The sequence below is a fragment of the Benincasa hispida genome, chromosome 4 (genome assembly GCF_009727055.1).
Source record: "Benincasa hispida cultivar B227 chromosome 4, ASM972705v1, whole genome shotgun sequence".
Lineage (NCBI taxonomy): Eukaryota > Viridiplantae > Streptophyta > Magnoliopsida > Cucurbitales > Cucurbitaceae > Benincasa > Benincasa hispida.
This window is the reverse complement of record NC_052352.1, coordinates 3330993-3357561: the sequence shown is the minus strand read 5'-3', so window position 1 is coordinate 3357561 and position 26569 is coordinate 3330993. Positions and strand designations below refer to the sequence as shown.

Genomic DNA, 26569 nt, shown 5'->3' with positions numbered 1-26569 from the left:
CTTCAACTTTTGAACATCGTTAAACACATAGATTCAATCATTCTCTTAAATATTATTTTCATACTCAAAATTGATTTTGAATATGACAAAAATGGTTTTAACTATTTTAAAGAATCTATTTTGATCGACTTTCTAAGTGCTTAAAAATATTTTTAAACATGTCTATAATCAATCTCAAACTTACTCTAAATTATTCTATTCTAAGAAATTGTCGCTGAAAAATAAGTAAATATGATATATAAGACAATTAATAACATTTTGAATTTGTATTTAACCGTTAGTTATTAGGGCAAAATTCTCGGGTGAGGTCGAAAGTGACAATTACTCCTCTATTAATTTGTTTTTTTAAAAAAAAAAATATGTGAAGTGGGTAGTTTAACCTTTAACCTCGAGATCAATAGTATAAGTTTGTAACATAATGTAATTTCAATTCGGATCGATTTGTTTAACCTACAACAAAATCATATAAAAATGTAAATATTCCACACATTAAAAAAAAATCATTAATTTACTACTAAATCTTTTAAATGTATGTGCATGGAAAATTAAATGTAAAATTTTATCACACGCATGAATCAGTTTCCTTTTAACCTTTTGGCATTCACATTGCTTTTTCTTTTCCCCCTACAAACAATTCAAACATCAAAAAGTTGAATCATTACCTGTAAAGTGACAACTTTGACAGTCATCTTCCTCATGATCCTTTCTCTTTTTTTTTTTTTTTTTCAGCCAAAAATCAGAAAGAGACCCGTCGAGCCGCGATGGACCATCGGTGTCGTTCGACAGTTCATGGCTGCCGGATTTCATCACCGGAGAAGGATCATCCAAAACAATGCTTTTGTCTTCAACTTTGAATTCAACATTGTTTCTTCTTCTTTTTTTCATTTTCTTTTTTCATTAAGATTTATTTCCCTTCTCTCTTTTTTTCTTTTCTAGTTCTTAATTCACAATTTCTTGATTTTAGTAATATATATATATATATAAATCCATTAAAGAAATTGTTGAGAAAGAAAGAGCCTTAATTTAGGAACTAATTTTTGTTGTGTGTTATTTTTCAAATTAGGAAACCCAAGTTTCCAAGCCACTTGTACAGTACTGATTCTTTGGTTATATATTTTAATTCTATTAAAAAAAAATAAATGAATGTAAAGGAAGGAAAATGATTAATTAATTAGAAAGGAATAACTGCCTTTTCATCTGTAAATGTTATGGTTGGTGGATGGTGGTGGAGGTTAGCGGTGGCGGTGGCGGTGGCGGTGGCGGCTGTGGTGGGGAACCTGCTGTAAAGAACAAACTTTGCTGGATTATGAAGATTGGTAGATTTTTAATGATTTTGGACATCAACCAGAAAATGCAATTATGCCTCTTTTTTTTTCTTTTGCTTTTCTTTTTAATTCCTTTTTTCTGATGAAGATCTACCCATCATCGTCGTTTCTTTACTCTTACGATGGAGACTAATATGGGTCCACTGCTATGACTGTGTTATCTTCAAATTTAATTTATTTATTAGTTTATGAATGATTAACACTACCAAAAAAAAAATGACATTTTAAATCTCTTTCATGCATCTATAAATCATAAAATTATGGCGAGGGCACGACCAGAATCATATATGTATATGATAGTGAAAGTTCAAGAATTTATTAAATTTTTGTTTTATTTTTATTTTTTTGAAGTTTCGACTAGAATTATTAACTTGTATTGAAGGTGAAACAAAAACATTTGCCACTTGTTTTTATTTCACGTATAAAAATATTATTAATGAAAGAAGTGCCTTGTATAGGATAAATAAATCTCAAATCATTATTATTATAGGCTACATACAGTATAATTTTTTTTGTCCAAATAAATCGGCGAACTTTCATTTATTATTTAATGGGTCTCAACCATACTCCACATCTTATAAGATTCTTGAAAAACATAAAATTAAACTTTCAAGATCTCAAAAGTTTAAAATCACAATTTTGGACATTTTTTGGGACATTGAAGATGATTAACAAAAAAAAAAAAAAAAACTATATAAAGATTAAAGGGGATTTTCAAAAATAGAAAAATAAAGAAAATTATTTATGTAAAATTTTAATCTTTTTTTTATAGAGATTGATAGAAGTATATTAGTGTCTATAAGTGATAGAAACTTATAAAAATTTATCACTGATAAATATTGATAAAAGTCTATTAATATCTATCAATATTTTTTTTTTACTAATTTTATAATTAGTTTGACATTTTTTTATCTACAAAAATTTCCCAAGATTATAAAAGTTGAACTTATATAATATTAGGCCTACTAGCAATTTTATAAGTAGCACTCGATCTCGACCCTAAATGGTATAGAGCGATCAAGCTCAACTTTTCATCTATTTTTCTCTCTATGGAGTAGTCTCTCTCTCTAGAGCCTTGGGAAAATGAAGCATGAAAGTTAAATTGTCTTCAATGGTATGGCTTTTAGTCATGATCTTAAACTAACCTTCCAAGAAATTTGAATCAGAAGTCTCTCTTATCCTTGAAAGGCCAGAAGGTATATCATATTTAGTAATTGATTTGTATTCTATCTGAAAGATGGCGTGGTTGACCTTGATGGCTGAATACAAATTATCACAAAATGTGATGTATTCGTTTAAGTCTTACAAAGATTAAAGATCAATCGATTAAAGACTCTAATTTGTTTCAATGTTAGCTTAATATCATTACTTTCGTCACACCTTTAAAGAAAGTTTTGATAGATTACTTCAAAATCCCAAGGTTCGCTCTCTTTCTCCCATGCTTTTTAAATTACTCTCTAAGATTTCTCGTCCCCAAACGATCCTCGATAATACTCACAATCCAAATAACCTCAAAGTATTGATGTATCATTCAAAAATACAATTCAACCGAAGCAGAAATTGCTAAAGTTGAAGATCGTCTAAAAAATTGGATCATTCCTAAGTTGGATCCAAGACTAATCTATAAGATCAATAACTTCAATTTCGCTCAAACTGACGTCATTGTCATCATCGAGAAAAATCTTGCAATGAAGGATGAGTTTACCGAAATCAGCCTTCTTCCAAGAGAATCTATAGAGCAAGCCATAGATAGATTCAAATATCTACACATCGGATGTGTTCAAGTGGCCCTTAAACCTCTATTTAGAGAAGAATTAGATGTTCCAGTCTATCTTGCCCTCAGAGATAAGCGGCATCTTCGATTCTCACACTCTATAGGAATCGTCGAATCAAACCTTGAAAGAGGACCAATTTACTTCACGTGCAAACCAAGATTTACTATTTCCCTTCAAGACATAAACTTCTAAGATGCCCTTAGTCTCGATGTCCATTCTCAAGGCCTCGAGTTAAAAGACGGATCCCTGTCGTTTGTCGTCTGCTATCGTGTTTATTTCAAACTAATGCATACAAATGTATCACCAAGAGCTTTAGGAATATCTCCTAAGGGAAGCACTATGCTTATGGAAGTCAATATCGAAAAATCCTCTATGACTGTCCCAAAGCTTCTACAATGGAGTGAGCTCACACAAAATCCAGTTTGGAGAACTCCAGGAGCAAATACTCCTGTTACAAAACAAAGTGAGGATGCTTGATCACAGAGCACCATAACGGGGATGTTGAAGTTCAATTCTATTCAGAACCAAGATACCCCAGGATTCAAGAAATTATGAGTAGTAGGCCAAGCATTTCTTCTGAAATATGGCCAACTAGCCACACTTCCAGATCTATCCCCAGATCTAAGTCAATGAGAACGTCCGTGGATTTTGATAGATCGATTCCGGACATTCAGTATGAAAGGAACGAAGGTCCTTTATCTCCTACTCAATCCGATATGGAAAGGAGATCAGAGCCAATTTACAACCAAATTTATGTACTATCGACGTATAAAACTCCTGAGCAAAGATATGAACGAAAATACAGTCAATAACTCTATATATCACAACCAAAGGAGCTTTCATTCTAAAAGGAGATTTTTTTCAAAAGAATGAAAGAAAGAGATGAAACAGCAGAACGTCACTGTCTCACTCTCAAACAAAGTCCCACTTGGATTACGACCAGTGGAAAAGAGATAGCTGCAGATTATCCTCCTGAGGAAGAATCCTACTTTCTTCACCCGGTAGTCCCAACCATCAAGATGGTATCCTCTCCGTACAAAACCATCGATGAAGAAAAGATATCGGAAGTTGGAGTACGAGAAATTAAAAACATCCAGCATCAACGAAATTATTCAAACAAGATGTTAACAACCCTCTCTCAGATAATTGAGAAAATAAAGGATCAAAAGGTTGCCCCAAGTTCAAGCCTTAAGGGCATACCAAAGATTGATCCAAACCGACCAATCTTCCAACCAAATACCTTTCCCATGAGGAACTTCTAGCTGAGATTAATAAGAAATTATCAGTATTCAAGATTGACAGCGAAGAAGCAGACTCTTCAAAGAAGACTGAAGTCTCCAAAACTGTTAATATGATAAAAGATTCCAAAGGGACTTCTGCATCTTATATAATCCTTCCTGTGGTCTCTTATAGCACGGAAATGAAAAATCATTATGCAAAACCTTCTCCTCCAGACCTAGGATGGGATGATTTTCGTCCAGATTAAAAGACGTATGATGGAACCTCTGTAATAAGCTAGAATATTGATGGATGTTCCGATCAGCAAATGATGAATATTTTCCAAGAAATATTTCTAGTTGCTACCTCATATAGCACTAGAAAAACTGTCTTAAGCATAGCTCACAGTCTGGTTTCAAGATTCATAGGAAATCTGAGGAGCTGATGGTACAATCAACTTTCTGAACAAGAAAGGCAGACTATCCTAACTGCCACAAAAACAGTTACGGTAAAACAAGAAGGAAATCTAGGAGCAGGAATTGCCCCAATGGAGATAATGCAAAATGAACTAGATATGGTTAACTCATTAGTATACACTGCAATGAAATATTTTGTAGGACAAACAGTCATCTACAGTAATCAAGCTACTGAAGCACTTCTCAAGATGCGCTGCAGGTAGTGAGTGATTTCAAATGGTACAAAGACGTTTTTATGGCACGTCTGTACAACCTTACATCTTTTCGAGACGAAATCTAGAAACGAAAATTTGTAGAAGGATTACCTCCTTATATTGCCGAAAAATTTTATCAGAAGATGTCTGAAATCTTCGAAGGAAATCAAATCAACTGGAATTCTCTCACTTATGGAGATATTACCAGTAACATTCAAGCATTATGCTTAAGTCTTTGTAAAGACAACAAGCATAATCAAAGAATCATCAAAGATGCAGATTATCCAAAAGAACTAGGGACTTTCTGCAAACAATATGACGTTGAACAAGATCTACTGCCCTCAAAGAAAAAGAAGAAATCCTCAAAGAAACCTTACAGCAAAGGACGAAGAACAAAAGACAAAGAAAAACCTCGAAAGAGGAAATACTACAATAGAAACAAGAAGTATTCCAAAAAGAAAGGAACCACTTGTTTTCGATGCAACAAACAGGGACACTATGCTAATAAATGCCCCTTGATAAAAAAAGTTCAACAGCCTAGAGATTGACAATGACCTAAAACAATCTCTTCTCTTTGCCATCCGGTTTGAAGATGAAATCTCTATTTCAAAAGAATCATCTTCCGAGGGAATAATCAATGAAGTTATTGGAGATTCCTCCTCTGAAGGATACTTTTCCGATTCCTCTCAATTTTCAGAAGAAGTTGTCCCTTGAATAGGATGTATCAATGTTCTAACAAGAGACCAGGAACGCTTACTTGATCTAATAGAAGAGCTTTCGGATGAAATATCTCGGAAAACGGTCCTTCTAAAACTTCGGGAGTCTCTAAAAGGACAAAATACAAAGCCTCAAGTCTTGGAACCAATTCAATATTTCTTTCAAGAAATACTCAATCGGGTCAATAATGAGTCATTCCAAGAACCCGCAAAAGCTTCCGACATCCACATGGAAGTCAAAAAACTCAAAAGGGAAGTTGCAATCAATAAGCAACGACTGTCAATTCTGGAAAATGCATTCAGTGATTTCCAACAACAATTCGCAAAAGTAATTCCCCCAGGAGAAACTTTAGGAATCCAAAAAGAAGATGTAGAAGGAATCAACATATCACTAAAGTCTACAATCAAAAATGGTTATCTAAGGTCACTATTAAGGTCTAGGATTTCAAGTTTGAAGCAGTTACCTTACTGGATTCTGGAGCAGACCAAAACGTCATCCAGAGACTTAAGGTCCAGGATTAATACCCTCAAGGTATTTTGAAAAAACAATGGAAGTTCTTAGAGGAGCTAAAAACCAGAGACTTCACATTAATTATAAGTTGTCAAAAGTGCATATTTACAAAGGAGATGTGTGTTTCGTTAACACCTTTCTTTTAGTCAAAGACTTATTGAAGGAAGTTATCCTGGGCACACCCTTCCTTACTCAATTATACCCTTTTCATGTTTCTGAGAAAGGATTATCATCTAAGAAATTTGGAAAAATAATGACTTTTGTGTTCTTTCATCCGATGATAACTCCCAAGTATATTTCAAATATTGAAGAAGAAATCCAACAGTTTATCAATAGGATTTCTAAGAAAGAAAAGCAAATCGAGTTCCTTCAAGATGACATTCAGAATAAGAAGGTTGCTAACCAAATTACTAGACCTTCGATCCAGAGAATCCAACATTTCCTAAAGAAAATGGAAGCTAAAATTTGTTCGAACATTCCAAATGCCTTTGAGCTTGCAAAAAGCATATAGTTCAGCTCCTATATGTCGATGGATTTGACGAAGCGCAAATTCCCACAAAGGCCAGGCCCATTCAAATGTCAAAAGACCTGATCAAAATCTGTAAAGCAGAAATTGATGAGCTCCTCCGAAAAGGGCTTATTAGCCCATCAAAAAGCCCATGGTCCTGTGCAACCTTCTATGTCAATAATCAAGCTGAGAAGGAACAAGGAGTTCCGAGATTGGTAATCAATTATAAGCCCCTTAACAAGGCTCTCAAATGGATTACATATCCAATTCCTAATCGACAAGATTTATTAAAATGAATAACCTCTGCCAAGGTTTTCTCAAAGTTCGATATGAAGTCTGGATTTTGGCAAATCCAAGTATCTACAAAGGATAGATATAAAACAGCTTTCAACGTCCCCTTCGGGCAATATCAATGGAACGTCATGCCCTTTGGATTAAAAAAATGCTCCTTCAGAGTTCCAAAATGTCATGAATGACATATTTAACAAATATCAGGATTTCACCATCGTCTATATCGATGATGTCTTGGTATTCTCAAATACAATTGAATAACACTTTAAGCACTTGCAAGTGTTTTTCAATATCATTGAGACAAATGGTCTTGTATCTTTACCAAAGATCAATTTGTTTCAAACAAAAATTAGATTTCTTGTTATAATATTAATCAATAAATAATCAAACCAATCCAACGATTGCTAGACTTCATGGATAAGTTTCCAGACACTATTCAAGACAAGACACAGCTCCAGCGCTTTCTTGGGTGTGTAAATTATATTGGAGACTTTATTAAAAACCTTCATACCATCTGTCTCCCCCTTTATGACAGATTGAAAAAGAACCCAAAACCATGGACAGACGAGCGAGCAGTCCAATCAATAAAAGCTTTAGCAAAAGGCATCCCATGCTTATCGCTAATGGATGAAAAGGCTTATCCAATTGTGAAAACCGTTGCATCTAACATTGGTTACGACGGCATCCTCAAACAAGAAATTAACGGAAGAGAAATAGTAGTCTGCTATTATTCTGGAGTCTGGAATGATACTCAAAAGTACTACAGTAAAAAAGGAGATTCTCGCAATAGTGATTTGCGTTCAAAAGTTCCAAGAAGATCTTATCAACAAAGATTTTCTGGTGCGAACGGATTCAAAGGCCAGTAAATACATCTTTGAAAAAAATGTGAAGAATCTTATGTCAAAACAAATCTTTGCAAGATGATAGGCAATCTTATCCTGCTTTGATTTCAAAATTGAGCCTATAAAAGGCACAGAAAACTTTCTTGCAGATTATCTAAGCAGAGAACACCTCTCAAGAAAATATCCTCCTAAAAAAGAAAAATATCTCCCTCAAAAATCCTTAAAAACTCATGGAACCTCTCGGCCGTCTTCGGCCACCAAGGCGACCTCTGTCGTCATAGAGCATTCAGGTTAGCCCTTCCAAGGCTAGTAGTTCAAAGGGCAAACAGCCCATCTCTCAATCTTCTGCACCATCTCCCATGAGTGCACACAATTATGCCATGGACACCGACTTTGAAGTCATGTCTAGAAGGCGTCAAGGCAGTACCCAAAAGGCACTTTTAATACAGTCAGGGTCCTTAAGCCTGCCTCCTCAACCCTCAACAACACTGTTACGTCCCTCGGGAGTAAGCAGTTCAAATAAGAGACCCATGAGGCCATCTTCAACTTTAATTCCCAAAAATCCATCAACATTTTCCTAAGTGGTAAAGCCAAAGGTTTTCCAACCAAGGCCACCAATTTCGGGATATTTCACCAAAACGACAATGGTCGATCTAATGATCGAGCTAGAGTTTGACGGACCTTCCATTCAAGAAGTCTGTTCTCAAATATTCCCTCACGGATTCAACTATCTTCCTGAAGATATATCAAAGACAAGAACTTTCTACGAATTCATCTTGGTGGACACCAAGTCCGTGGAAATTACTCATGTTCCGGATCGTTCCGATCCTTCAAAAATTGTATACTCAAAATTGAGAATATTCAAAGTGCTAACTCCATCCTACTGAAATCAAGGGATGTTTGTACAAAGAAATTCTCAAAACCCTTCAAACCTCAAACATATACATACCGTGACTACATGAGAGTATGGTATAATATTTTCTAGTTTCAAGCATACAACCATTCTTGGTTTGTGACATTCTGTAAGCAAGCTTACAAAATGCATTTTCCAAATTGGTTTCAATCATGATGGAACTACTTTGGACTATCAAAAGAAATCTTCCCAGTAGAAATCCAAAGGTCTTACCACCTTTTTCAAAATAGCATCTATGTGTCTCCTCTTTCAAAGACGTTTAGATTTGCATTATATTTTCAAATTCCGTGGATCTTTTGTTGGAATTTCCAACTTAGACCATATGGAAACTTCAAAGCCTTAAGCAAAGCACTAAGGATCAAGTGGTGGGAAAATTTGACTACTCTCATCTAGAAGTGTCAAAGTTAAAAGATTGGTTCAAAACCAATGGTCATCTACAAGATCTATCTCGCCAAGAAGATGAACAATTTACTTTGACAAAAAATTCAATCATGAGTTCTCTTGCTGGAGCAGGAACACACGCTGATTTTACTTCAGTTCTCAATACAATCATCAGGCAGTTATCAAACCATGATGAAACCCAAGAAGATGCAAATTCTTCAGCATCTGTAAATAATGAAGTCGAAGATGACGAAAATGATTATGACCCTTCGCCGATTACGACATCAATGACCCGTTTTTAGACTCACAACCAAATTAGTATAAAAATAGTGACTCAAAGTATTATTTAAAGTTATGTAAATTATTTAAATCGCTTTTGTACATAGGTGTGTAATCAGTCTACAATTATCATCGTCGTTCATAAGAACCTACATTTGAGGCAAAAATGATGGAGATAGTATGTTCTTGATATGGATTAACCACCCACCGGCCACAGCGGTTAGTTGAAGATTGGAAAGCTTGGACAGATCACTATGAGAGAAATGACTATAATATCCCATTAACTCATAAGGATTACGTTGGGCAATCAAAGTAGGCGGAGTAGCTGAAGGAGTAAGACCCTGGATCGTAGTCTCAAAAGAGTTGATACGATAGATATATGCGATAGTCATTCCAATCAAGGCCATTCAGGAGAAACTGGGTGACATCATCAATAGTTATCATTTGAAGATCTTACCAAGCGTGCTTGAAGATAATGTAGACATATCCCATCTATCTTTATTACTTTACTGTTTTCTTTATTGTCTTATGATGAGATAAGGTCAAGTGGGAGACAGGACAGGACCCCTGACTGGTAAAAAAGAAAAGTTCCAAAAGATATTTGACCAGTCAGGGGTCCTGTCCTGTCTCCCACATTTTGAATTTTTCAATTATGTAATCTTTATTTGTTGAGACGCGTGTCAAAATTTTATCGGAATTGCTAGTAGGCAAAGGCCTAATAACAATTCTATAAGTAAGACTCAATCTCGACCCTAAATGGTATCAGAGAGATCAAGCTCAAGTTTTCATCTATTTTTCTCTCTATGGAGTAATCTCTCTCTAGAGCCTTGGGGGAAAGGAAGTATGAAAGTTAAGATTGTCTTCAAATGTATAATTTTTAATCATTATTATTGGAGTAATCTCAAATCATTGTTATTATAGGCTACATACAGTATAATTTTTTTTGTCCAAATAAATCAGCGAACTTTCATTTATTATTTAATGGATCTCAACCATACTTTCATTTATTATTTAATGGGTTTCAACCATACTCCACATCTTATAAGATTCTTGAAAAACATAAAATTAAACTTTCAAGATCTCAAAAGTTTAAAATCACAATTTTGGACATTTTTTGGGAATTGAAGATGATTAACAAAAAAAAAATAACTATATAAAGATTAAAGGGGGATTTTCAAAAATTGAAAAATAAAGAAAATTATTTATGCAAAATAGCAAAAATTTAATCTTTTTTTATAGAGATTGATAGAAATATATTAGTGCCTATAAGTGAAAGAAATTTATAAAAGTTTATCACTGATAAATGTTGATAAAAGTCCATTAATATTTATCAATATTTTTTTTACTAATTTTATAATTAGTTTGACATTTTTTTATCTACAAAAATTTCCCAAGATTATAAAAGTTGAACTTATATAATATTTTCCAACTCTAAAGGTATTAAATAATTTTTAAATCCAATAACTTATCAGATTGTCTTGAAAATTTAGAGATTAAGGTAGCAAGTTCACCTAATTTTATATTCTTTCAAAACAAATGTTATGAACTCTTAAATTGAAGGGGAAACAAAAATACTTTCGCCAGATGATTATCACATAAATATCAAATATCAAAGACTCACTTTCAAAAGAAAAGAAAAAAAAAACATGGTTGCTTTTAAATTCATGTCAAATCTTTAATCTTGGGGAAGAAAACTATACCTATTTCACGTATTTCTCAAAAAATATAATACTAATAATTTTTTTAAAGAAAAAACACCTACTTATTTCAGGTTGCTTCAATACCAAAATATTCTAATCACAGATATTCTAAATACCCATGTCTGTTCTCTTTCAAGTTTTTTTCTTATAATTCAACCATATCTAACAATCTTAGACTCGTAGTCAGAAGATGAAATTGAAAAAATCAATCAAAACCAATCAAATTAAAAACTATTTAACTAGTTTTAAGCATCGCAATGTTAAATATCCTTGTTTGATAACAATTTCCTTCTCTAGTTTTTGGCCTTTGAAATTTATTCTTGTTTGCACATTTCCTTTTTCAAAATTAAGCTTGATTTTTAAAACAATAGTAGAATCGGGATAACAAAACAAAGAAACTTACCAATAAAAATAGTTTTTATGAGCTTAAATTTATTTTTATAAAAAAAAGTTATCAAACGAGGTCAAAAAGGTTAAATTCGGTCTTTTGGAGAGCCATACCTTTCTGCAAGTAGCTTTCTAGACTAATATAGGGCAGTAGAGTGGGAGAAAGTGAGCATTGGGTAGGCTGTAGGCATTAATTTTTTGAGCCAACACCCAACCAGTCATTCCTTCCTAACGTGGTTAGCTGAAGTGTCTTGATAGAAACTCACCCTAACCTAAACCAACCAACTGATGTATCATATAACTACATTTCAACAACAATACTCTCTAAAATGACACATCATAAAGTCTATTCTAATGCTAAACTAACACACAATCATATCAAAGAATCTGTCGTTGAGATCACATTGACTGATCAAACCAACTGAACACATAATGGCAATAGGTCCATGAACAAGTTAAGACACATTTCAAAGATGATTGTTCCAGGGTGGGGCTTACCATAGGTATGGATGATTCTTCATAGGTGCCTAAGATGAGCAAATTTAAGTGTGGATGTAAAGTTGAAACCTAACTGGAGGAGACGACGTGATGCGAGATAAGGAACGTTGCTGAAGCAAAGTGGTCCAGGGTTTACTACAGTTGACCATCATCGAAGGGTTGCAGTTGCCAAAGCTCTAGCAATGCTTGAAGGGATCGTCTAGGAGCTGTTTGATGGTTAACATCTAATAAGATGATCTTCTCTCGGATGTGAACTTAATAATCCAATATAACGATGCTTTGCATCATATTTTGATATATTCTTTCTTATATTATGAAATGCAAGCTTGAGGACTAACTTTAATTCAGATGCCCTACATTGTCAAAAGTGGTCGTTGCCGTTGACTTCTTTAGTTTGGAACCTGTTTGGAATGACTTTCTAAATGCTTAAAAATACTAGAAAGTCATTCCAAACAAATCGTTAATCATATTTTTAAAAAAATGAAACTTGTGATAATAATTTCAAAAATGGAAAATTCATATTTTCTGTAAAATGTGTTCATACAATAGCCAATTCAACTTAAGTGAGTCTTACCGACATACTTTTTAAAAAAAAAAAAATTGAAATTGAAAAGTAGCCCGACTAGGCACCACATGTACAACAAGCTACGCACACAAGGATTGATAAGACAACAAGGACCATGGTGGATTGAGTTACTCATTCGGACCAAAGGAACAACACCAAGCCCAAGCCAAGGAACCAAAAGAATGGTACACTACTACACAAGCATTGCACCACTGGAAATAATAATCAAGGAGTTCAGAGCAAGCTTGGACTTACTAGAACCGGAGATTACTCTGCAGCATGCGGATGAGGGAGATGTTACCCTGTGTTCTAATTTTTTCACCTTTGGCTGATTTTTTCCCATTTCTGTTTACCTGCTGATAAGCAAAAAGAAATGTGAACAAAATTCTTGCTTAGCATTTCATAGATATAAACCAAACATTACAAGAAACTAGAAAGTACAGAATAGTTGCAGAAATATTACACAAATAATTTTCCACTCTGTACGTTCTAGTTTATATCACTAAGGATATCCACAAATTAAGATTGAATGACAGTAGCCCAAAACTTTTTGTAGCGTGCTAATTTCCCATCAACTAAAGTTAAATTTCTGTCTGTTGGAAAGATCAATATCCCAGATTCTAGACTACAAGAATTGTTATCATGGTAAGATCAAAGATCGTCTTTGCTTACTAATCAATAACACCGTAAAAGTAATTAAATACTGAGCAAGCATACAAGTCTACACATACAGCCCAGGACAGACCTTTGACGCCTCAATATCATCCTCGACATGCATATTGCTGAAATCCCTCAATAATGTGGATGATGCGGGCAAAAGTCTCCTGATATATCGTCATAATAAGACTTAAGCAGAAAAAAGAAATGCAAGTTGCAACTACGTCAAACAAACAGCTCCAACGAAGCTGAATGAAAGAGTGAGTTGACAGATCAGCAAACTTGATGCACCTACTAACTCTAACCTTTTTGGTTTCTCTAGTTTGCATGAGATGTCAGTAGGATCACTGCAATGCACATCAATGTTGCGTTCTCGTTCTTGACAAGGTTCAACATCCTTGGTGGGATGTACATCTCGAGAATCCGAAAGTTCCTAAAAAAAATAAAATAGACCAGCAACTGTTGCATCAACAAAATCTATTACATAAATTTCTGGTCAGGAAAAATTTCATCTTCGGGTTCAACTTGTGATAAAGCATTATCCATTTAACCACATGGATCAACTCCGGCGACCATAATCCAATACAAACTCAGCCAATGATTACATTCAGGTTAGGTTAGGTATAGATTCTTCTTAAAATGCATTCAAAGAGATCTAATAGAGAGATACCGCCACGAGTTCCTGGGCTTCATTCAAAGTACCCGAATCCCTGAACAGTATACATGAAGCAAGGTTCAGAAATCTAAGTTATTGAACTGGTTAAAAGAAGAAAATACATCAACTGACCTATCAGACTCCTCTGAAGTTGGTTGGTTTAATGAAGTATCAAGTACAGGTTGAGTTTCGCATGCATGAGCATTGCAGTGAATAAACGAGGCTACTTGTAAAGGTGATTCAACTGAGGTAGATTCCTAAAACATCCAGTAATTAGAACGGCAGAGACCATAGATGATCGCCATAAATGTTTTCTAGAGAAAATACAAAAAGAAAAAATCACAAATACTAAATAATGCTTCCCTTTAACAATTTCTAACACTCCTTTTGAATGTATGAACTAACTAATTAAAAATGAACAGCAGCATTTAAAATTTTCCAACTTCTTTTGTCTATCAATTATGCTTAAATTTCTTCAATTAACAATTGGCGAAATGAACACATGATATGAACTAGTTTTTTTCCCGGCAAGATGCACGTGTCTTAAAAGGTAGGTAGGGTTCGTGTGAACTAGTCTTCATATATTCCAATAAAATCAGAAATCAGTATGCTCAATAACGCTCAAGGTCCCCTAATGAACGCATGAAAAACAGATATCAGTGCGTCAGACTCCTTAAAGTTTGACGAGATTCAAACCCATTCAAGCATATTGGTTCTGTCTATTTCTCTTAGGGATTCTCCTTCCATTCTTTCCAGTTGATATTATGTTATTCCTATTTTAATTTACACTATACAAAACAAATAAAATACATAAATCAGGTCTAGAAAATCCTTCTATCTGAGAAACAAAAATGTAAGCTCCCTGAAAAAGTTGTCATGTTGTAAAAACTTGGCAATACACGTCATTCATGATCATAATTTTTTTTTTATCGGAAACTTCTTCTAATTCATTTATTACATGATCCAAGAGATACAAATGCCTGATGTAATCATTCACGGTCATAATTTTCCATTAAACTTCATCCTCTAGTTGTGAAGTTCATCAAGAGGTGAGATATTGAGAATACAGAACCACCTTACATGTTGTGCAGTATGGACATGGAAAACAGTAATTCAAAGCCTAGGACATTAAAGTGGTTTTAACCTCATCTTGCTCACTGAGTTTGTCCAACTCTACAGATGAACAGCTGTCATGCTTCACCAAGCTATGGGCCTGCAGGGTGTCAAAGGCTAATTCGAAAAGAACGAGACTATCAGTTGAAATCAAAAGAGGGAGAAAATAGAGACAGTAACATAACAGTTCCCGAACAAATTAAAATTGAGATGTAGGTTGATGAGTTAACTCCCAAGCATTTACTGGAGTGTGTATTCATGCAAAATATTGATTTAAAAGAATACTTGAGCATTAACAACCAAATCCCCAATATTTGGTTATTCACAAGCAAATGAAATCCAAAGAAATCAATTCCTTGACATGGGACCAGACTGATCAAGCAGAACAAGATCGTGCATGACCATGAGGGTACAATGGTCAACTCCATGTTTTTAGGATCAAGAATATTATAAATAAAAGCGATACTGACATGGGATTCTTGTTCCGGTAACCAACATGTAAGAGATAATTAAAACAAATATTATTAACAACAACAAAAATTTAACATCCATCAATTCACTAAAAAGACCAGAATACCCCAGACAAGTGACAGTGTTAAATAGGGGCATTCATACAACCAGCTCTCACACCAGAAATTCATTCGAACAAAATAATACATCCAAGGAGCTGCTTGGGAGCAGTATCAAAAGGAAATTTCCCTTTGTTTAGAACAGAAAATGAGTGAACATGTATCGATAAAACTGATTCCTGAAACAAAATTACCAATGACTTGTTTTCACCCATATATATATATATAGACAGATGCACACTTGGAAATATTGATTCGGTCGAAAAACAGCTTGTAACCCTAGGGGTATTTCAGTAATTGTATGTACCCTAGGGCTTCCCACTAATCTATTTATTTGGCCTATGTACTTTGTGTATCGGAATTAATAATAAAAATCAGTCTCTATCATGGTTTTTTCTCCTTGATCTAGGGTTTTCCACGTAAATCTTGTGTTACTTTCTTTCTCTTTTTTCAACATGGTATCAGAGCATGGCGACGAAACCCTAGCCATCATTGATGAAAATAGACCAGATTCTCCATCAGCAACCTCCATTGGAACTAGTCGGGAAGCCGATATCACCAAAGCCATTCGGGAAGCCGTGGAACAAATCCTCCAAGCCGCGCTACTGAAAATCATCCAATCCGTTTCAGACCCTAAACCTAATCGGCCTAGTCTCAGCCGTCTGTCCCCAGCCGACCAGATCCCAGCCGCAACCGAATCGCAAATCGTCCAGTCGCACAACCCCGACGTTTTAGCCGCTCAAGCCCAGTGTTTTCCAGGCGCTCGACCACTCCCAACCGCCGCGATTCCAGCTACACTCCCCAGCAAAACAAGGTAGCCAAAAGGAAAAATCGTCATTTGGTGGAAGTTGTCAAATCCTTAATGCTATCCACGTCACTCCCGTCTTACCTATGGGGTAATGCCATCTTTACTGCTGCTCACTTAATCAACCGAATGCCTTCCTAAGTCCTTAACTTTCAAAACCCATTAGACTGTTTGAAAGAGTCCTACCCCATTACTCGTTTAGTCTCCGATGTACCACTTCAAGTTTTTGGCTGTGTTGCTTTTGTTCACTCCCATGGTCCAAACCGCACGAAATTTACCCCCTGTGCTCAAAAATGCGTCTTGTTGGGTATCCACTTCATCAGCATGGATATAAATGTTACCACCCATCCTCTCACAAATATTTTGTTTCCATGGATATCACTTTCCTTGAGGATCAGTCCTTCTTCCCTGTTAGCCATCTTCAAGGGGAGACATCTAGTGAAGAGACTAACTGGTCCACTTATACAGTTCCCTTGGAGTCATCTCCCATTCCCAAACATGTCGGTCCTATCCTCCCTACCAATCAAGTCCCATGGATAACATACTACAGAAAGAATCTCAAGAAGGAAGTAGCGTCACCTGTTGCATCTCCGGCTCCGGTCCATGAGTCAAACCCCACATCAGGTACGTGTATTCCTAAAATCAATGAGATTGATACTTGTACTGAGACTAACGAATGCAGAGAGGAAAAAGGAGGAAAAGGTGCTGACAAGACCACTATAGTAGATGGGAAGACGACGGTAAATAATGATTCGGACACAGCTCTTGAAATGTGAGTGATACTAGAGATAATGGTGAAAAGGTGATTTCTGAAGATGAAACCCAGGCAGAGGAGACTAGTGATCACGATGGAAATTCTGACAAACTGAAGGGAGCATGATGCTTCTCTTGATCTTCCAATAGCCCTGAGAAAAGGTATTCGATCATGTACAAGGTACCCTATGCATAGTTACATGACCTACAGTAATCTATCATCTGAATTTAAGGCTTTTACCACCAGTTTAAATACAGGGGTGATACCGAGTAACATACAGGAAGCAATTGGAACTGACGTTTGGAAAGTTGCTGTAATGGAGGAGATGAGGGCTCTTGAGAAAAATGGAACATGGGACCAGGTGATCCTACCCAAAGGGCACGAGACAGTTGGATGCAAATGGGTTTTCACTATAAAGTACAAGTTAGACGAGACTGTTGATCCGTAGAAGGCCAGGTTAGTTGCCAAAAGGTTTACCCAAACCTTTGGGGTAGATTACTCCGAGACATTCTCTCCCGTGGCTAAACTCAATACTATCCGAGTATTGCTATCAGTTGCAGTTAACAGAGATAGGCCTCTGCATCAACTGGATGTAAAGAATGTCTTTCTCAATGGAGAACTTGAGGAGGAAGTCTACATGAATCCTCCACCCGGATTTGAAGATCAGTTCAAACAGTGAGTCTACCGGCTGAGAAAATCGTTATATGGGTTGAAACAGTCTCCGAGAGCCTGGTTTGACAGATTTGTCACCTTTGTCAAAGGACAAGGGTATACCCAAGGGCACTCAGATCACACACTATTTACAAAGAAGTCGACTTCAGGGAAGATTGTCGTTCTCATTGTATACGTTGACGATATTGTGCTCTCCGTTGATGATGATGATGAAATTGTGAAACTCAAAGTAAAGATGGCCAAAGATTTTGAAATTAAAGACCTTGGAAAGTTAAGATACTTTCTCAAAATGGAAGTAGCCTGGTCAAGGGATGGAATCTCAGTGTCCCAACGGAAATACACGATTGATCTTCTAACGGAAACAGGAATGACTGGTGCAAACCTGCTGACACCCCAGTTGAATATAATTCAAAGCTCAGCAATACCAGTAACAGTATCCCGGTCAATAAAGAAAGGTATCAGCGGTGAGTTGGGAAATTGATATACTTATCTCATACGAGACCCGATATTTTATATGCCAGTGTTGTCAGTCAGTTTATGCAGGCTCCTTGTGAGGAACACATGATAGCAGTTGAACGCATCCTACGATATCTGAAAGGTACACCAGGTAAAGGGTTAATGTTCAAGAAGTCTGATAAACATTGCATTGAAGCCTACACTGATTATGATTAGGCAGAGTCTGTTGTTGATAGAAAATCAACATCTAGGTATTGCACATTTGTTTGGGGTAATCTAGTGACCTGGAGGAGTAAGAAACAAGGAGTTGTGGCCAGAAGTAGTGCGGAGGCTGAGTATCAGGCCATGAGTTTAGGGATATGTGAAGAAATCTGGTTGATGAAAGTGTTGTCAGATCTTCATCAAGACAACAAGCTCCCAATGAAACTGTTTTGTGACAATAAGGTAGCAATAAGTATTGCAAATAATCCTGTTCAGCATGACAGAACAAAACACGTTGAGATCGACCGGCACTTCATCAAGGAAAGACTTGACAACAGAAGTATATGCATTCCTTATGTTCCCTCAAATCAGCAAATTGTAGATGTGCTCACAAAAGGGTTACTGGAACAAAGCTTTGATTACTGTGTCAGCAAGGTGGACCTTATTGATATTTATGCCCCAACTTGAGGGGGAGTGTCGAAAAACAGCTTGTAACCCTTGGGGTATTTTAGTAATTGTATGTACCCTAGGGCTTCCCACTAGTCTATTTATTTGGCCTATTCTCTTGTATTTTGTGTATCAGAATTAATAATAAAAATCAATCTCTATCGTAGTTTTTTCTCCTGATCTAGGGTTTTCCACGTAAATCTTGTGTTACTTTCTTCCTCTTTTTTCAACAGATTCTAAGTACATAATAGACTTAATCTTTACAAGCTCTACTCGCTTCCCATTTATAAAAATAAAAAATAAATAATTTTTAAAAAAAATGTATGAAACAATTTTCCATACAAGCCATAAAGCTATTTCATGGACTTTAAACCAGTAACGACACAAGCACCATTAGATTCAAACACGTAAATTTGGTCATAATGACAGACTCACACTCCTAAGGATGATCTCCTGTACGATCAATAATTAAATCAAAACAGATTTTAAAAACATGAAAGGTTTCAACTTACAATTATCTGACACTTGTGAAAATAAAGTCTCCTCTAAAAGTTTTGGTTACCCACATTTTAGCAGGTATTCACAGTTCAACTCTGAAAGATGTTACTGTTAGAGATGTACTTTTGTAGTTTCCACATCAAAAAGTAGCTACGGCAACATAACATACAAACATGTATTACCTATAAGATTTGTTGTCAGACAACGATCATCTGCTTCCACGTATGTAAGTATTTTCGTCATGTTGCACTCATTCCTAGGAGTGGTCTCGTCTATATTGTTTATGCATACCTCTTTAACTTCATCAAGTTTTGAGCGACTCTGGATAACATGAAAAGAAAATTAAATCTTTCCATATAATGCAATTTTGTGAAGCAAGCATGAAGCAGAAACATTAATCTTGTGGGTTTCAAGTTCCTCACCAAATGACTTGAGCGGAAATCTTTCCATATTGTGCAATATCAACCGTTTATTGAAAATTTGAAATACAGTTCATTTCACATCCAGTCCACTAGAATCTTTTTTTTTTTTTTTTTTTTTTGTGGAAAATGACTAAAATCAATAATCTATTACCAACAAGTTCAACCCATTGTCCATTGGAATTCAAAGAAGCTGCTGGACTTGAGATAAAATAGATATCCTGTGATGACCACTATACTCAAAGAAATGTTAGAAAGACCACAATGGAACGGTAAAGACCCCCATCTTCAAACAATTTGTCAAGGATTCATTAACCCTAGATTCATATGAAAGACATTATATTCCCTAAATGTCAAAAGGTCTATATATACAATAGTCCTCAACTCAACTTAAAGACTTAATTAGCAAATTTCAAGAACTGATTTGCAACAGTAAACAACATAACATTTTCTTTATCTTTATAGCAATAAGTTTGATGAAGTTGAGATTCATTGATTGACTAAGGTCAAATTTGACAATTGGAGGAGAAAAAAAAGTGTGCTTACATTTATGTCTTCACAGGGAGAGGAACCACATCTTTCTGGAGATTTATTTCCCTCAGATTCCTTCACTTTGACGAAAGAGTTCATATTTATCTGACCATAGAATCAAAGCCATAGTGGATTAGATATTCCAAGTATAACTTACATAAAGAATCTGTAACAGTCAACTGAATTAAAACAAGCTGGAAATCCTTTTTTTTTTTTTAGGGAACCAACCTTTCACGAAAAGAAATGAAAGAATATACAAAGGCATACAAAAAATATACTAAAAGGAGCCAGAGGGAAAATTTTCTGCAGGCACACCTCAAGAACCTCATTGAATTTGTGCTCATCCAAATCACTTTTCAACTCAAAACTTGAAACTACTTTGACGGATGAATCAGCTTCGGCACAATCTTCCTTGGAGCAAGTACTGCATCTTGAATTTTGCCATTGCTTTTCCAGCTCAAAATATCTCACCTTTTCCTTCCTAATTTCTTCTCGAAGAGTTTGATTTTCATTTTCTGCATTCTTATTTTAAAACCAACATCAAAGAAAATATTTTTGTTATGTTCAGCTAATACCAAATTGATGTTTTCCGTATATAAAGCAAAACTTCAGAAACAGTACAATAATAAAATTATAGTTAAATACCTCTAAATGATTACCTTTAGTTTATCTCTATACTGCTTCAAGACTTTCCATATGGCTTTAGCAAAATTTTGCATAATCAAATGGTTTCTTTCAATCCCATCCAATTCTGTACAGCTAGACTTTGTGGCTGGACATTCAGTATGAGCTGAAGGTTCTGATAGAAAATTATTTTTTAAAAAAAAATTAAAAGTAATAACGACACGTAATAAGCAGAACCAAGCCAGCAGCTCTAAAACAAGTTAGATAACTAACACAACTCAGAGAGAGAAAAAATGGAATAGAGCACTGGTAAAGCTGGAATTTAACTACCTTCATGAGAAAGCAGACCTTCCTCGTGATGTCCCTTTCCTTCATTCTGAAACCATATGTAGTCGATCAAGACTATGAATACTCATTAATTAAGATATGAACAAAAAATGCCAGTGCAACATTTCAAATGTGCAGTGGAAGACAGAGCAAAAAGCTAATTCATCCTTGCTACATCCCATTTTATTTCTAATGTTAAGGATTTTGCCATTTTTATCCAATATCTCAATATATGTAAATAAAAAGAAAAATCAGCACAATGAAGTTCCACAATGACATGGCCGGCCAAGGAAACAAATAACTGTTGCCTAAAAATTATAGAGCGTGTAAAGATAGAGACAGAAGCATATATGATTGAACGATAGCCACTGAAGAGCCAGTAAAGGGAAAAGAACAACAAAGGGAAGTGGTATCAAGAAATTATGACCCATTTAAGACAATCCCAGCATCCAAAGAAGATAACAAATTACCACACAAGCTTCAGGAACACAATATTTTGTTCTTTTCTGCTCCTCAAATATACATAACGTTTGCAATTGTCTCTTGTTGGTGTTGGATGGTTCCACAACATTGTTGAACCTAAAGAACAGATATCAATTCAGGATCACGTGTAAAAGAAGTTCTGAATTTAAACAGATAGCATAAAGTTAAATAACTTGATCTTCATATAAGGTGAAGCTTGTCTGAGAAGGAAAGTTGTATCAAGATAATCTTCTTCTCCTGCTTTCACAGTTAAAATCTACACATGAAAACACACAAAAAAATGGTTTAAGAAATACAGAGGCTTGCACTTCATTAAGCACACCCATTAGTTTTCACAAGAGATTAACAACATTAATAGTCCCCAACAAAGTTAACAGTATCCAGTAATCAAAGCAAAGATGCAAATATGGAAACTTTAAGATGCTGCATGTACAAATCAAATATTGAAATAAGAGCAGAATACCAAGGTCATTCGCTTCTTTCCTTCCAGGTAATCTCGAAGGTACTTGGTCAACTGTGTGGAAATAGAGTAAACTTTGTTGGTTATGCTTGAGAAATAATTGCAAGATAAACATAAAGATAAATAGCAATTTTTTATTTGCAACACTTGAGTGGGAACATAATCTTAGAATGAAGAATACTCTTGAAACATTACCAAAGAGTTCTGGAAATGCTTCTGCAGTGGCTTCTTTGGATTCCTTTGGTGTTCAAACAAAGACTAGAAAGGAAACAAGGACGCAGTATAGTAAATATTTAAAAAAAAAAAAAAAAAGGAAACAAGGGAACAAACCAAAAAAAAAACAGATAGAAAGTGGGAATGGAAAGCACCAAGAAAGTGCCACTCAATAAGATGAACGCCGTCTTCTATTTTACATAAGAAAAAGGACTAATGAAACCCAGGGGTAAGACGAAGGGATCATAACAATTTCCAAGTTGTGAAGATCTCAAAACCCCATGAGACAAACATAGAACCCATCAGTTCTCTATTCATGAAACACAATCAGGCCATTCAAAATGCACAACATTCGTGAGTCTCGGACCAGCTTAGTGCACCTTAACTATAATCGCTCTTTTAACCCTATATTACTTAATTGTCAAGAATCTCATAGAATTTCCTAGATAGATGGTCAATATGGACCTTGAAGTTGTTCCCCTGAAGTCTCTTCACTATTGTCACATGCCTCACATGCCTCAATACAAGATGGATATCCCATTTGAACTAATTGAATATAGAAATTATAAAATACTTTTTACCATTTGGAGGAAGAAAATGATAAGAGGTTCACACAAGTAAAGTACACGTACTCTTAGGCACAAGCCAAAAACCATTGATGTATTATTGATGAAGTTAGCTTCAAGTAACCTTGTACCCTGCAAAAGAAATGCGATAAGAGGAGAGGTAAACCATTAAGGTTCTATCATCTTCTTCTTCTATTTCTCAACTTCTTAATATATAGACTAGACAAAAGAATAACATGAAAATTTCATTCTAAGAAGAATCATCTTGTTTTATTCTAACGAGAAACAACTTATTTCATTCTGACGAGAATCATTATTTTTTATTCATTTTTAGATAACAAACTATCATTCTTTATTTCAAGTATCGTCCTATATTATGGCCAGGCTCATAATCAATTGGACCACTAAGTTCTACAATTACAATATGAAATGAAAGAATGACAATCATTATTAAATTCGAGATGAAATGCAGAACCTAATTCCAGACACCAAAAGAATATAGAACCTGATTCCCAGTTCTTTTTTCCTTTTCAGCTCCAGCGAGATCAGCAATGGTCAAGATGGCACAGTTCGATGCGTCTTCAACTTCATCTTGGTTAGCAACTCTGCGCACATTAATGATGCACTGAGACCGACTGCAAGGATAAACAATGAAATCATAAGAACATATTTTCACATAAAGCATTATCTAATTTTCTTCACAACAATATGCAGTGTTAATATAGTAAGAGAATTGCATACAATGACAACCATTTTCTGAAACCCATTAATTTTAATCTAGTGTCATACAAAACACATTTGTCTCTCACAATTACAGCATGTTTTTGCATATGTGTTGATAGCTCCTGGCCTGATTCGTTTCAGTCATTTGGCCCTTATTTGAGAACTCTTTTGAAAACATTAACTGTATTTTTAAAACAAAAAATCATAGTACACATGTTCATGCGTGTTTCTTTAGTACAACAAATGTGGAGTAGAGATTTGAACCTCTTACCTTAGAGAAAGAAGTAGATGCCTTTACCACTAAACTATGATCATGTTAGCCATGTTTAGATATACGTTTCTTAGAGGTTGTTTTTTCTTGTTTTGTTTTAACAAGTTTCTCGGGGTGGTCTAATTTTTATAATAAATAGAGTGTTTTTTTTTTTTTTTTTCAAAATTGAAGATTCGTGAATAGTTACTTCAATTTTATGGTAACACTAATCTTCACAAGCCTTCCCTTATACAGTTTTGAAAACAAAAAACATAACACTTCTTTGAGAACAAAAATGGAAAACTATTTTTAAAACTGGTGAAAGAAGCTCTAAAAATTCAATTACAATCCCTTAAATCTGAAGGAAATCTGATTGAAGATACAGACAGAAGGATTTGGGAAGTCCTATAATCCCTCATCTAAAACTAGCTAACTGCTGCTAATCACCTCACAGAATAAACTCTCTACTTAATTCATGGCCTTTGGCCCCCACATTACAAAACCATGCCAACTCCTGAATTGTTCTCACAGCCTGCCGGATATCATGTGCATGAATATGTCTACATCTCATCTTTGCAGCCGCTAAAGCATAGAGGGAAGTGCTGAGTGCTACCACCATAAAATATGGCCAATTTTTTCATTTGCCAACCAAATAACAATTGACTCGATTACAAAACATATAGTGAGATATCATGCACACAGCGATATACAGTGCTTTCTTCAAGATAGAACCAAAAGATAAATCACTGAACCTTGATGTGCTATTTGCATTTGTAGTTGCAGTGGCTCGCTTAGCCATTGCACAAGCCACTAATGATTCAGCTTCTCCGGCATTAGAAATTAAAACCTTCATAAAAATACGAGGGTTCATCAACTTTCCTTAATGTATAATCACAATTTTCCTTCTTAATAAATATAACAGACGCATGCTGTAGCATAACCAGATAAAAAAATGCATATACAACAGATGTCGTTTGATTACCTCCTTAAGGCCTTTTACATTAAACTGCTGCATAGTTAACTCGCCCCCATCAGCCGAAAGATCTAACATCTTTTCTCCTTTTCCTTTTTCTGAGTATATTTCAAAGATTGATAGATAATATGATCTGCACAAAATCACACCACTTGCTTTCAGTGTTCAAACATGTTCGGTGAATCATCATACCCCTTCACTCAGTTTCTTATGACACAATTGCAGCGAAAGTTCATAGACAGACAAGGGGAAGTACCCAGTGCAGAATTTTGAACATGTATTTATTACACACGTGATAGTCCATCAAAACTGAAAGTGAATTACAATCGCCAAAAATACCTAAAGGACTCGGAATCACTCGTCTCTGTCTGGAAAATATGTTGAAGAGCCAGTGGAACCATACCAGGAACTCTTGGACTACCAAAAATGGTATGCGTCTTACCCGAGCCGCTTGGACCGAGTGCAGTCAGCATTCCACTTTTTCCCTTCAGAAAATCCTCCACTAACGGATTAACCATCCTCTCATACACCTCACCCTGCCAACAATGATAGATTCAGCTCGTGATCGAATAACCAAAGAATCATTCAGAAAGAGTACGAATAACCAAAATTAAAACAAAAACTAACTCATAATTCACCTGAGAGGATTCCGTAGAAAACACATGGGAAAATCCTTCGTAAACCTCAGACTTACTCCGCCTAGTCTCTTGCAATGACATAGGAGGACAGACTGTTACCGAGTGATCATCATTAATCGTTATACAAGCCTCACTGCTCTTCTTCTTAACATTCTTCTCCTTCGCTACTTTCTTCTTCTGAGGGTTCTGAGGCCATACATGTCCGGACCTTGAATTTTGATCACCAGGATTTCCGGACTTCTTCAAATTCTTCAGTTGCAAAGGTCGAACTCTAAGGTACACTTTCAGGTTTTCGGAGAGAGAAGCTGGAACGGATGATGATGATGAATTGTCTTTAGGGTTTTGAGGGACTTCCATTGCAAGTATTTCTTGAAATGGAAATGAAGAAATGGCAGATGGAGGATTGGATTCGGCTGCTTTGGCGGCCGGCGTAGCTCTTGCTCTCCGGTGAGGGTTTCTCCGAACCGTCACCGTGTTTGGACACTGCACTGGACTGCCGTTCTCCATCTTCCGATTGCGACCGATCGCCGTCGTACTGGAACATTGGCGGGAATAACTTCGATTTCAAAAGGCCTTATATACTACCAAATCTACTTCTAAAATAAATATTTATTTATTGGCGTTTCTATTGTGTTTAGTTTTGTAAAATTGAAATTATACTGTAGTTTTTAAAAATATTTATGAAAATAGAATACTTTTAAAAATATTTAGGAATAATTGCATTCTCTCTTCTTTTTTTCTCTCCACGTCCAACTCGCGACTCACATTTTTCTATCTTTCTTCTTTTCCTTTCTTTTTCTATCCTCTCTCGATCTTTCTTCTTCTTTATTCCATCGTTTTTCTTCATTTATCGCTTTGATTTATTTTGTTAATTTTTAATTTTTTTTAGAAATTCTAATTTCATTTTAATTTTATGATAGGAAATGATAATCCGTTTTAAATTTTATTCATTTTGG

General features: G+C 35.4%; 1 protein-coding gene across 9 annotated transcripts; it reads right to left on the bottom strand.

Annotated features, from left to right (window-relative positions):
• Positions 1-903: 903 nt before the first annotated feature.
• LOC120075873 (kinesin-like protein KIN-6) lies at positions 904-26368 on the bottom strand. Of its 9 annotated transcripts, XR_005481449.1 has the most exons (23): positions 25614-26366; positions 25315-25511; positions 24985-25108; positions 24755-24849; positions 23535-23664; positions 23096-23161; positions 22446-22508; positions 22254-22304; positions 21964-22046; positions 21778-21886; positions 21311-21356; positions 21016-21155; positions 20672-20878; positions 20372-20461; positions 19589-19727; positions 15036-15121; positions 14024-14148; positions 13907-13946; positions 13542-13669; positions 13325-13403; positions 12835-12935; positions 12015-12220; positions 11617-11788 (listed from the first exon to the last, which is right to left on the bottom strand). XR_005481449.1 is itself a non-coding variant. In XM_039029597.1 (22 exons), exons 1-22 carry the CDS (start codon positions 26118-26120, stop codon positions 1172-1174), a joined length of 2715 nt encoding a protein of 904 aa, XP_038885525.1. In that variant the 5' UTR covers positions 26121-26367; the 3' UTR covers positions 904-1171. The 9 variants fall into 9 exon arrangements, 7 of the variants coding, with proteins under 7 accessions (XP_038885525.1, XP_038885526.1, XP_038885527.1 ...); XM_039029597.1 differs by lacking the exons at positions 11617-11788; positions 12015-12220 and adding an exon at positions 904-1280 and having other exon boundaries at positions 25614-26367; XM_039029598.1 differs by lacking the exons at positions 11617-11788; positions 12015-12220 and adding an exon at positions 904-1280 and having other exon boundaries at positions 12835-12932; positions 25614-26367.
• Between the last annotated feature and the right edge of the window lie 201 nt (positions 26369-26569).